Source organism: Nannobrachium achirus (genome assembly GCF_963921795.1).
Source record: "Nannobrachium achirus genome assembly, chromosome: 23".
NCBI lineage: Eukaryota > Metazoa > Chordata > Actinopteri > Myctophiformes > Myctophidae > Nannobrachium > Nannobrachium achirus.
The window spans coordinates 42,162,702-42,176,518 of record NC_137830.1 but is presented as its reverse complement, the minus strand read 5'-3'; the positions used below and the strand labels follow the sequence as shown (position 1 = coordinate 42,176,518).

General features: G+C 41.8%; 1 protein-coding gene across 1 annotated transcript in view; it reads right to left on the bottom strand.

The window, feature by feature from the left end:
- LOC308308571 (ankyrin repeat and BTB/POZ domain-containing protein 3-A) overlaps positions 1-13,817 on the bottom strand; it is a gene marked incomplete at both ends in the record, with an annotated part of 201,601 nt that overhangs the window by 67,492 nt on the left and 120,292 nt on the right. Inside the window, one exon of the mRNA XM_080753989.1 lies at positions 1,458-1,610. Coding sequence (XP_080610115.1) covers positions 1,458-1,610 — 153 coding nt within the window. The remainder of the gene's footprint in view (positions 1-1,457; positions 1,611-13,817) is intronic.

Here is a 13,817-nt window from a genome sequence, read left to right as displayed (position 1 = left end):
GGTTTGGACTTAGCGCGTGGAAGGAACACGTTATTCCAACCAGTTCCTTTCCCCACAATCAGGCGCCTCGGCTGGCCAGGGGGAGGCTTTTATAGAGACCAGGATTACTGCATGTTTTGTGAGGGTATATCTACCCTAGGAGACACGGGGAGAACATGCAAACTCCACACAGAAAGGCCCTAATGCAACCCCACCTAGGGTGTGGAGGCGCTGATGACTTGGAGGAGGGAACAGTGGAACACGCCCCCAGCGCCCACAGCGAGAATCGAACCCAGGACCTTCTAGCTGTGAGGCGACTGCGCTAACCACCCCTTGTTATCCCTGCTTCTGGTCAAACTGAATACATTCAATTTCCTTTTGTGAAATGAAGACTGTCTAATCTAATAGATTTGATATTTATGAACGAAGTGGGGGTTCCACCGCGCCTCAAGCCAAAATCAGGCTGGTCCAGTGCATCTCAGGAGCAAGACATATATAGCAAGTAGAAAGAGAGCACTGGAGCAACTCGGGACAGTTGGAGCCTTTTCTTTAATTAACAGGGTGCAAGAATAGAAATGATTCTTACTAAACCTTCGCCATGACCTGACCAAGAATAAAGATGTAGTAACATCAAAATGCTGTCATTTACCTCCTTGCACCCTGTTAAAATTAAAGAAAAGGCTGATTTGCTCCGGTGCTTTTTTTCTACACACAGTATTTGATAATATTACAAATGAACCCATTATAGTGTATTATTATTTTATGCTTTAACTATTGAAAAATAGCAGATATACAAGCTCACAGCGCGGCACCGAGTGCCGCGCTGCGAGCTTGTAGATCTGCTATTTTTGAAAAATCATGAACATCTGAATTTTGACCTGATTCTATGAGTGTCTTTTGAATCCTTCTTAAGGTTTTTGGAAAAACCTATGTTTCTATGTCAGCAATCTGGCTAACCATCGTCAAAGAAAAGGTCCTTTTCACTTGGAGCTCAGTTAGTCTGTTCTTGAGAGACTACTACAGTATGTCAGTGGTTCTCAAACCTTTTCATGTGGAGGACCCCCAAAATGACATGTATTTGGCCACGGACCCCCATCTCAAAATATTTAGTTCCAGGGACCCCCCCAGGAGCAAAATTTGAGATACAAATGTTTGCTTTAAAAATACGTTCAAAGATTTGCACACATTTTCACAACTTTTTCAGAAATAGCAGATCTACAAGCTCGCAGCGCGGAATTCGGTGCCGTGCTGTGAGCTTGTATATCTGCTATTTTATAGCTAATAGCTAAAGAATTAAATAATTATAGGCCTAAATGGGTTAAGAATTTAATTAAATATGTATGTTAGCCCCATTAACTCTGGCATCCCTAATTTCCGAACATTTGCCCATATGTGTCAAAAATATGTTTCCCCCCCAAAAAATAAATGTGATAAAATGTGAACCCAGATTATATGATGGCTTGTTTGGTGAATCTTACTCAGCTCAGCGATGCTGCCCACCCGCGTGGCCAGTAAGGACTGTTCTAGCGTGCGGAGCTCGGCCTGCGTGTAGCCATGGTGACCCTCGACGCCTCTCCCCGAACACTGTGGGTCCCGATGCAGGTTCAGACTGTCTGGCAGGCTCAGTGCACCTGGGAATGCAAAAGATCAAGGGTTTAGTAAGAATATTAAAGAGGCGGTGCCATAGTTTTGTACTTTTTCAGTTTTGTATGTATCTATGGAGTTACAATTAGACCCCCAGGTGTGGTTATAATCAAGGTTCAAGGTTGTACTTTCATCATGGCACCCCATCTTTGAGAGAGGAGTGACACACCTTCATCCAGTATAACATAATAACTTTTTGAGCGGTGGTCACACCGTCTCCATAGCGTGGCCGTGTGTGTATGTATGTATGTGTGTGTGTCTGTCTGTATGTAGCCTGTGGTGTAGCCTGCTATACCTTTTCTGACCACACTTGTTAAGGGAGGGGCGCTGTTCAGGCCAGGCACACTCACACTCACATTCACACACACAAATATACACACACACACGCGCGCGCGCACGCACACACACACACACACACACACACACACGCACACACACGCGCAGCCTCCACCGCTCAGTTCACACAAGTGTGATTTTTTTAGTTTTATCCCACGATTTTCGTAACCCCTTTCTCACCTGGTGTCAATTATCTAATGTAATCCTGGGTTCTACACTCCCTCTGCCAACCTGGGGAGACAACGGACTGACTATGCTTCCTTCTATGCATGAGGAGTCCATGTTGCTTCTTTTCACCTGACAGGGGGGAGTTTCCCTAGTTGGACTTAACGAGTGGAAGGAACACGCTATTTCAACCAGTTCCTTTTCCCTCCATCAGGCGCCCCTGCTGGCTAGGGGGAGGCAGTATAGAGACCAGGATTACTGCATGTTTTTTGTGAGGGTACTTACCCTAGGAGACACGGGGAGAACATGCAAATTCCACACAGAAAGGCCCTTTCACCAACCCCACCTAGGGTGTGGGCACTGATGACGCGGAGGAGAGAACACGCCCCCAACGCCCACAGCATCCCCGGCGGGAATAGAATCCAGGACGGTACCTTTTCTTTACTGGAGTATTTCCATTTTCCAATTTTCAGTACTTTTACTTCTACTACATACAAGAGACACATATTGTACTTTTACCGCACTACAATTATTTGTAAAACTTTAGTTACTAGTTACTTTTTAGATTTTGATTATTATTACAAAACATGCATTAATCAATTACTGTAAGCCCTACAGTAACAGTATATAGTACATTTTGGCCATTTGAAAATAGAAGATCTACAAGCTTGTAGACTCAATGCATTGTGAGCTTGTAGATCTGCTATTTTCAAAAGAGATTTATACATTTTATAAATTTGAAAACGTGTGAAATGGGAGGTTCTGCATAATGAGTACTTTCTACTTTTGGTACTTAAAGTACATTTTGATAGCGATACTTTTGTACTTTTACTCAAATACATTTTTAATAGCAGACTTTTACTTGTAACATAGCAGTATACAGTAGATACTTTTACTTAAGTAAACCAGTAAGACTCCCTAATCGGGAGATAAGCGACCGTCAGGTCGCATACACAAACTTTAGAAGGCAATTGTAGCCAATCAGGAGGGAATATGGGAAATGGGACAGATCCATGATGATGACATGACTTTAGAGATACTGTGTAGCGCTTTGTGTGATTTTAGGGCAAAATCTGTATAGGAGCAGTGTCCAAAAATGTGTTTAGCAAAAATCGGCTTGAAGAGGGCCATGTGAGAAATGTGGGCTGGAGGTTGTGGTTTGCCAGCCAAGGAGTGTGTATGACTTTTACTTGTAACATTGCGGTATACAGTAGATACTTTTACTTAAGTAAATAATTGTAGTACTTTTCCCACCACCAATACCATCCCTAATTTATCCTGGGACATTACAAAATAGCAGATTGACTATTTCTGTCGAAGGTGTAGAGGGAAAAAAGGAGCAATGCCTGCATGGCTGCATCATAATAGAGATAGCATTCACTGCTAGACAGCTTGTGGTGCGAGCCTCAGAGGTTTCAATGTAGTAAACAGCACTTTGTAATAAACCACTGGCAGCTTTGTGCAGACAAAATGAGCATGTAAACTTGGATTGAGCATCGTGTCTGATGGGACACTAAGTATTCTTGCTTCCACTGGAAGCCCAGTACAGCACTTCTTTCAAATAAAGTTATTTCTCAGCCCAAGGCAATGCCTCAACTCAACTTTTTGGTACAAAACTTATCAAAAACAAAAGCTTGAATATGGATTAAAAAAGGTCTTACAGAATTTTGTGTTTGTTATCGTCTCCTGCCAGCTTTCTGCATAATATTACTGGCATTACTAATGCTTCTAGTAAAAAAAATAATAATAAAAAAAACACCAATTAGGCTGCAGTGTATCCATTCCCTACTACAAAGCTTCGAAGAATAACCTTGAAAATAAGCTGCACAAAGACACAGTTTTCCATGACATTGCATTTTGTTGTGCTCTCTGCTCATAGATATGTATTCCTTTACCAAGATGGGAGCAGCAGACAATGGTGTCCGGATGGGGATAAATTCATTTAGGGCTTGTTACTGTGGCTATGTTTGGCTTCTGAGAATGGGTTGTGACAGATGGGATATCGAATTTGGCTACAGGTGAATGGAAAGCAACACCCAGCTGAGTGTTAATCCTAACGACACGGCACGGGGGGATACACTGTTTCTCGACAAACATGAATTAGCCTACAGCATGGAGGAACGTAGTCGATTTGTCTGCACGTGACACGCAGTGTCTGCACTGCACAAGACAACAGTGACACTAAAACCACTTCTCCACTGACATGGCCCAACACACCACACCGACCACTTGTGCCAGGTTTTCCACTACAAGGACATGGTTTGGTGCTCGGGTGCTGGCGGCGCCCATCAATTCTCACATGGCCCTCTTCTAGCGCCACCATGAGGCCGATTCTTGCAAAACACATTTTTGGACACTGCGCCTACAAATTTTTGCCCTAAAATCACGCAAATCGGTACACACTTGCTCTACACTCATGTCATCAACATGGATCTGTCCCATTTAGCGCCACCATCAGGCCGATTTTTTTAAACACATTTTTCGACACTGCTCCTACAGATTTTGCCCTAAAATCACGCAAATCGGTACACAGTATGTCTACACTCATCTCATCAACATGGATCTGTCCCATATAGCGCCACCATCAGGCCGATTTTTTCAAACACATTTTTAGACACTGGCTGCTCCTACACATTTTGCCCTAAAATCACGCTCCCGATTAGGGAGTCTTACTGGTAATCTATTATAGTGTATTATAATTATCATAGTAATACATTAATACATCATAGTGTATTATAATCACAGTTATAACCCATTATAGTGTATTATAATTTAGGATAGTTAAGGAACATTTTCCGTTGGAATGAAGAGGAGGGGAATTGGGAATTCTCTCACTCCAAATTCCACACACCCTGTCCTCAGCCCACAGTATCCAGCCCAAGAATTCATGATCCCCAGCCAGGCTAATACTCCCTCATCACTCCCACAATAATCATACTTTACTGAACACAGCTTTATTTAGAGGCCACACTATCGTAAAAGCCCCTGTTGCCTGACCACTGACCAATATTGAAAGAGCTCCATCAGTAGGGTGTGTCCCCATTAGAATTCTTTAAGTGGAAAGGATCTGTCTGTTATGTTCACTCAAAGGTGGATAGCTCTAGCTGGAGTCGGACCGTGTGTGTGTGTGTGTGTGTGTGTGTGTGTGCGTGCGTGCGTGCGTGCGTGCGTGCGTGTGTGCAAGCGAAAAGAGAGATGTGATAAATGGCCTGACAAATAATTGCACTTTCTAAAAGTGAGGAGGAGAGAGACTAAATTGGTCCCATCAGCTCTAAACCAACAGGTAATTCAAGGAGCTATAACGTCTGATTTAATCCAATGCACGTTTGTCCTCAACGAAAAGGTCAGTGATCAACTACAAAAACATCAGCGTAGCAGGGTGGAGACCACAGAACGTCTCCAACAGCTCCGCCACACGCTGAACGTTCGGGGGGGAAAGTCAACAAAAGGGGTTCTGTTTATTCTGGTAAATCAAAGTTTTGGAAAGAACGCTGCAGAATATCTAATGAAGAAAATGAAGAATACACCCCAAGACCTGGGTACTTTGGGGAAGCTGTTAGGGACACATCAAATCACCATAATCACATAAGAGTTCAAAATCTCCTCAAGAGAGGGGTATGAGCTGCACTCGTTAAGGCATTTCAATATTTCATGATGTTCTAGTAAGTGTATCAAGGCTTGCTGGCTTATCTCCTTGCCCCATATCTCTGCAAGCCCCAAACCCCATGACCTAAAAACTTTAGACTTTTTAGACTTTAGACTTTATTGTCCCCAAGGGGAAATTCCTTTCCACAGCAACCGTTTTATATCGTGATCCTGGGGTAGCTGGGTAGCTCCTTCGTTGCATTATTCATCCCATCATATCCAGACATAAAAACAAATCTGCAGTTCTCTCTTCCATCTCCCCCCCGGCCCCACTCACCCCTCCCCCTCCCTGTACATTATCTCTCCCTTGCAGTTGGCCTCCCCAGATAGAAAAGGAAACATCGGCGCTTATTTGATCCTGGGAGATGTTTGCGTATTAAACAGCGGAGGGAAAAGCAAACATGGCCCCCTCGGAGAGTGACAAACAAGACAGGGTCTACAGTGTATGATGGTGTGGCTTCCCTGTGGCTCTCTGACATCATGTGGCCAGTTAGACGTCAAACTAAATGTATAAAACGTAAACAAATAAATAATATGTGAAAAATATGTGTTGCCCTACTACCTTGGCCATCTGGCAGCGTGCTAACGTAATTTGGCGTTGATTGGTCCAGTTTGAGACACACACACACACACACACACACACACACACACACACACACACACACACACACACACACACATGCACACACGCACGCACGCACACACACACACACACACACAGTCGCACACACACATGCACACACACAGATCCTCTTCTAGACAACTTGTCCCATGGGAGATACACCATGAAAAGAGTGACATAAAGTGGTAGTTTATACATTACACATTAAAATCCGGAGAGCTCATTTCACTCTGAGAGTTTGAAAATGTACGAAACGCTGCGCATCTGATTAAATCACGAGAGATCCTGTGTGGCAGTCTGAGAAATGGCAATTACACCGTTGGTGTTAGGCCAGTCGTTAAGTGGTCCTTGTGGGGGTTCCAGGAGTCCCCAGCTAAATTATTTGATTAATAGTTATACAGTAGGAACCAAATGGACCCTTGTGGGCCTGTAACTCCATGAGTGTACTCATGGAACTATTTGTAGAGTTAGATTGTAGAGTTGGGCTCCCGGAGATAAAAACGGTATCAAATGGGTCCTTGGGATGAAAAAAATAAAATCTTGATCACTGGGTCAGGCGTTCCATTCCCACTGGAGTGCACTGGACTGGTGGAAATGTGAGACGCACTCCTACTACTTTAAGTAAAAGTAGCAAGTAGATTCACTAGTATGCTACAATACACCCTGATGGTCTAGTGGTTAGCATTCGGCGCTCTCACCGCCGCGGCCCGGGTTCGATTCTCGGTCAGGTAACACAGCTTATTAGAGCAGTGATGGCTGAGTGGTTAGTGTCCATACCTATGACTCCAGAGGCCCCAGAGGTCGCAGGTACTATTCCCCGCTCCAGCTATCCCCTCGCGCTCCTTGTGGGCAGCACAGGGTTCAGCTGGGTTAAGCTGAAAAAAGCAGCTGGGTTGGGCTGCAAATATATGATATATACTCCTTCCCCTTGCGGGAGGAGTAGGTAACTATTATTATTATTATACACGACACAAGGCCAAATCTGGGGGAACTTGACTCTTACAGCATGTATAAATAAACAAACATACGGTATTATACCGTACGTCCTACCCATTACAAGGCTGTTTTGTTTTTCCAACCTGTTTTCTCCACAGCTTCTGTAACCTCTGCAGGTGGCTGCGTGCGTGGAGCCACCTATGTTTCAACTAAAAGTCTAAAACCCCCAATAAACAAACACGGCCTGTGTGTTACTGTGTTCTATTCCAGGGCTCTCTCCATCTCCTGTGTTGTTAGGGTGGGTGGGCGGGAGGAGTTGGAGACTAGGTCAGGGTGTCAGGGCCACTTGAGAGAGAGCCACGCATCTGAAATCCCATCGCTGGCTGAGTCATAGCAACATAAGTTTTCTCTGCTCGTACAGGTGCTCATGAATAATTCACTTGGCCGTCTCATCTTTGGCAAACTACTGGGCCCGAAAAAGACCTTGCAGAGAAAGGGGCAGGACATTATACGTATAAAATTCACTTCATCCACTTAGAGCACAATGGGAACATTCAGATATTTATCAAAGCTGCAGTCCGGGACTTATTTCCTGAATAAAACCTTATTTGAACCGTTTTGTGTGTTCATACAATTCAGAACACGGATCGCTCTGTTGCTTGATTCCGATTGGCTGAATCCCATTGTAAAATACTCTCTAAGTACAAACCTGGGCGGCAGGTACCAGTATGACAGCACCAACATCTTGATTACAATATTCACTGTTTATGGTACTAGATATAACCTCAGATATTTATCCACTGAATTGTCAAATTATTTTGCTGATTGGTCTCCCCTCAAAAATGTTCAAACACCTGGGACTTTGGTTGGATTCTGAACTTTCTTTTAAGCCTCATATTGATTTCATTAGAACTAAAATAAACATCAGTCTTAAAACAGATCAATCAACTGTTTTACTTTAAAAATAAGAAAACAAGTGGGTGCCTGCTGGCCTACTGGTCCAGGTGCATACCACTTAGGCATTGCCACATAGGCATGGATGCCTGGCGGTGTCGCCAGTTCGAATCCCGATCCTGACCACCTTTGCCGCGTGTCACTCCCAGTCCGGAGTCTCCAGACCATCATATGTCTAGTTTGTCAACCTGTGGATATCTAGAAGAAGAAATATATATATATATATTTTTTTTTTTTCTTTTCTTTTTTCTAAAGTCAATAAAAAAAGTCATAAGTGACCCCTTTTCTTCCAGAAATAAGGTTCATAAATAATACTTCTACAATGCAATGCTGCTAGTGTTATACACCAGGAAATACATGTTTTGGTTGTGGTGATGATGTCATGATGATTTGGTTTATACCGGTATCTGTTTTAGCAAATGTATCCATCCTCAGACACAGAAGAAGCCACAGTAAATAACTGTGGGTTCAATTAAGTTAAATTAACACAAACAGCAGTGACCTTTTAGATCTTTTGAAATGACACAAATTAAGACTAAATATCCCATGTCTTGTTGCATTGCCCAGCCTACAATTCAAAGCACTTAACATCTGTTCCAAGGTTGTGGAGGTTGTTTAGCAATTCCAGTGTGACATGCATTATGGGATGGGGCTGAAAGACAAGTAAACAAAGTCAAAGCAGCAGGGAACAACCATTAAGCATGCGGTTCATTGAAAGAGCTCATTACATCATAGCTTTTAACAGGGACGGAAATCTAAAGTAAAGTCACAGCAGTGGTGGAAGAATACTACTCATATTTTTGGAGCCGTGGGCGGAGCCCATGGTCTCCCTCTGAGTGGCAATGTGTGTCCTGTCTCACCAGTGAGAACTGTCCCGTTGAGTTCGAACAGTACCTTTTATGACCACACATGTTAAGGGAGGGGCGCTGTTTTCAGGCCAGGCACACACGCACACACACACACACAGGGGGGAACACATAGAATCAAAAACATAGATCTGGAAGTGCTCAATTTCACGGCTCCACTTCGAACCAAGGTTTGATTTTTTACTTAAAGGAGTAGTTCACCCCCAAAATGATTTTTTTCCCCCTATTGATTACTCATGCCATGGAGCCTTTTTCTGTGTGGATTGTGCAACGATTTTGCCCCAATATGATTATACAAACGTACAGTCAGGTGCTTTCTTAAACCAATGTCTTTATTAAAGACTTAACTTGTTTTACTGTACTCGTCAGTCAAGGTGTCTGAGAAAGAGAGTGACACATGTATAGTATGTCCAACTGCCTGTTGGAGTGTGTGGGATAATGACTGTGAGGACAAGCCAGGCTTGTTACAAGTCTTCATCACACATTTTGTGGTGATATTTGAATATAAATATATATTTTTTCTATCGGGGAGACATTTCACAGATACCGATGTGATCCGATATGACCAAATAAGGGCATATCGGTGACCGATACATCGGTTACTGATATTTCGGTCTGACACTACTAAAGGCACACACATCTAAGGCCAGTATAGGCTGGGTGCTGGACTAAAGTATAGTATACAAGTAGAACAATTAAAGTCTGCACACCAATCTATACTCCCAACAAGTAAGTTTACTTGTGGTAACATTTCGAGCCTACCATCTCTTCATCAGACCTGATAAGATCAGGTACCCCCATTGATTCCGGATGGGGACCCAAATGCATGGCCCTGGATGGGGACCCAAATGCATGGCCCTGGATTGATACCCAAATGCATGGCCCTGGATGGGGACCCAAATTCATGGCACTGGATGGGGAAACTGTCAGGGTAAGTTTACTATAATCAATCTTTTGTCTTAGGAATGCGACACAAAACAGAAAATATTATTGAACTCAAGTCTCCATGGGGTGAGTAAACAACTATTTAAAAAAAAGTCATTTTGGGGTCGAACTACTCCTTTAAGTAAAATTAGCAAAACAACAACACAAAAAAAAACACTCAAGTACAAGTCCTGCATTCATATAATGTTTACTTGAGTAAAAGTACAAAAATGTACTTAAAGTAGAAAAAAATTATTTATGCACGATGTCTCATTTAAGTTTTACAACATCAATGATATAATTGAAAATGAGTGAAAAGTCTTTCACTTTACAAAAAACAAAACAAAAAAAACAGCAAAAATAGCAGATCTGTAAGCTCACAAAGCGGTGCGATTTGACTTTTGCGTGACACTGTATTATGACAAAACTGGGGCATTAAATGGCAAAATTATGGTCAGTAAATTATGAAAAAACACAGTAAGTTGAAATATGGAGACACAAGGTCTGTGCCCGACAGCAATGGTACTGTACCAGTAATGGCTGTTCTACAATTGGGCCTTTAAAGTCCCCTTGATGGTATGATGGCATTCTTAAAATCTATCCAACAGTCTGTATTTGTCATCACTGTCTAATATTGGCCATGTATTTCAAAGGCAAGCAATTCTTTCTTCTTGTGAGAAACAGCCCAGATCTACAGAGTGAGCTCAATTGCACAAGAAAATTATTCTTCCAACCTCATTCCAAAATGTGTAGACAATACTCGTACGTTAACAGCAGTGGTGTAAAGTGAGTAAGTAGATTTACTTAAGTACTGTACTTAAGTACAATTTTGAGGTATTTGCACTTTACTTGAGTATTTCAAATTTTTAATACTTTTACTTACTCCACTACATCTTGGATTCCAAATATTATACTTTTACTCCACTACATTTATTTGAACACTTTAGTTACTAGTTACTTTGTAGATTTTGATTATTATTACTTAACATACATTAACCACTTTAACCACTTCACATTTCGGCAATTTGAAAATAGACGATCTACAAACTCACAATGCGTCGCGATTAGATCGGCTATTTTCAAAAGAGTTTATACATTTGAAAACTCGAAATGGGACATTCTGCGTACTGAGTACTTTTACTTTTGGTACATTTTGATACCAATACTTTTGTACATTTACTCAAGTAATGTTGAATTCCAGACTTTTAATTGTAACAGAGTCCAGCATTTCTATATAACAGTATTGATACTTTTAATTAAGTAAGAAATGTGAGTACTTTTTCCACCACTGGTTTGTTGATAACTGCGAAAATATTGTACTGTATATTTAGCTGTATGCTTGGACAAATTGAATTTCAGCCCATAATGTTTCTCCAGGCAAGAGCAGTGAGAGAGGAAAGCTTGCAGAACATCATGAGCGCTAATGGTCTGGCTTGTTATAAGTTCAACTAATTTAGCAGGCATGTGTGTGATTATTGTGTGGATGAGCCAATAACAGGAATCTATGACCACTGTTTTTTAAGTACTTCTGCACTGCTAAGAGATACAACAACTCACTTATGTTCAACACACAATCTGATTAGCCATCACTTAATCTGGCTGAGGCTGCCAGGCAAGCTGACCCGTCTGTGTGCGTTTGTGTGTGTGTCTTTGTAAATGACTCACAACCAGCACTAATTAACAGCTCATTAGATGAATGTTCCTGTCCTGCTTGCGTGAATAGAGCTTTTTTTAGGGGGAAAAAAACTCCTAAAACAAATGTCTTTTCGGGGTAGATGGGATTGTCTGGACTGTTTGAGATCAAGTCTGTGGCTTCAGGATGGGATCTGTGATCAATGGCACCCGTTTAAAAGAACCAATTGTTTCTGAGTGCCTTTACCACCGAGAGGAAATAAAACTCCATTCGTCAAAGGGCGGGTATTGAATAACTCTCCCTCAAAAATAGCCAATGTTGCAGAAGGCTCTCTGTAACAACAAAGAACAATATTATTAATGACCTTGCTAACATTATATTATTATTATTTTGATGATTGATTATTGATTAATGATTATGTTTTGGGTTTTTTGCAATGTATGTAGCACTTCGAGATTCCTTGTGAATGAAAAGTGCATTACAAATAAAACATATTATTATTATTATTATGACCATTCAAGATTCTCAAATTGGTAAATTAGGTAAAATAATTTAATAATAATAAAGTGTTTTGTTGTTATAAAATATGCTAAGCACATTTCTATCCCCATCATAAATCGGAAATCCGTTGGTTTTAGACCACTGTTTATGCCTAACCCAAGTCCAAAGAGCAGGGGCGGAGCTATAGGGGAAGCAGCCGATGCAGTCGCATTAGGGCCCGGGGGGAGGGGGCCCGCCACCGCTCAGGAAAAAAAAAAATATATATATATATATATATTATATATATATATATATATATTTCTTTTTTCTTTTTCTTTTTTTTCTTGATGAGTGCTACTGATTGCCCAATCTGATCAGTTGCTTGAGGACAGCTGTTTCCTGTTTACTTTGTAGGCATGAAGAATTTTCTCTCTTCAGCTGTGAGTGAGACCTGCCGTCTTTTTAGGGCTGTTATTGGTAGTTTTTTACAGCGTGGCTCTGAAACTAATATCTGATTTCTTTGGTGGGCCCGCCACCCAATTAAAAATGAAAAAGAGATGTAGGCTACAGAAGCAAGTAGGATAGTGTTGATCAGTCCGTGACTCGATCAGAGGAGGAGGATTAGGAGGAACAGAATTTCCACTCAAAGGTAATTAATAGCATTTATACCAGGGGTCTTCAACAGGGGGTCCTCAGACAGTGTTACTACAGGGGGTCCTCCAAATCTTCCAATCCTTTTTATATTAACCACTTGAACCCTTGTGTCCATATTCTGAGAACTGAGAAATGATTGTGCTGTCAAACGATGAAACTATATGGAATCTATGAAAAGGTTGTGGGGTTAGGGTTAGCTTGCTCCATCTCTCTCTTAACCAAGGGGTCCTTGGCCTGAAAACGTTGAAGACCCCTGATTTATGCTGTTGTTGTGTTCTGATGGCCGCTGTTGCCTACTGTATTTTATTGTGTTGGCAGCCGCTGTGCTGCGCTGTTTCTGACCGATTTTGAAGGATCAGTGTTTACAAGCATTACCAATGTCAAATCATGCATCTGTTGTAAAGTGTTTGTCCTTCAAGAGGTGATTTAATCAACTAAAGAATATTATAAACATGTCTCTCCTCTACTATTTTTAATTTCTGGCGGTGTGGCTGCCCATGTCTTTACATTTTGTATCACTGATTGGGGCTTTGGTGCAATGTAGTTTTTGTCGAACCAATTGACGTCTGTGACATTTAGTGTTATTTAGAGCATGTTAGATGGGCCGTGGCTGGGAAGCTCCTGTGGGCCTCCCTTAGCACTCTCAGCAAACTGAGGCAGCTCCCTATTTTCTGCAGGAATGTCCAATCGATTTCTATGAGGCAAGAAGTAGCGCTCTCTTGTCAGTGAGAAAACTCCCCCAGAATATTAACAGGTACTAGTCACCATGGCAACAGGCGAGTGCTGCCTCGTGCCATAGTGATTGGCCATACAAGAGAAGCCTTTTTTTTTTTTACAGTAAGTAATCGCCTATGCAAAGGAAACTCCACCTGTTACACAACTGAGAGTATACAAAACCACAATGCCCCTATGATAGCCAACCATTGCCAACAACTCCCCAAAGGGGAATGGATGATTCAACTGGCTAATTGCTAGATCT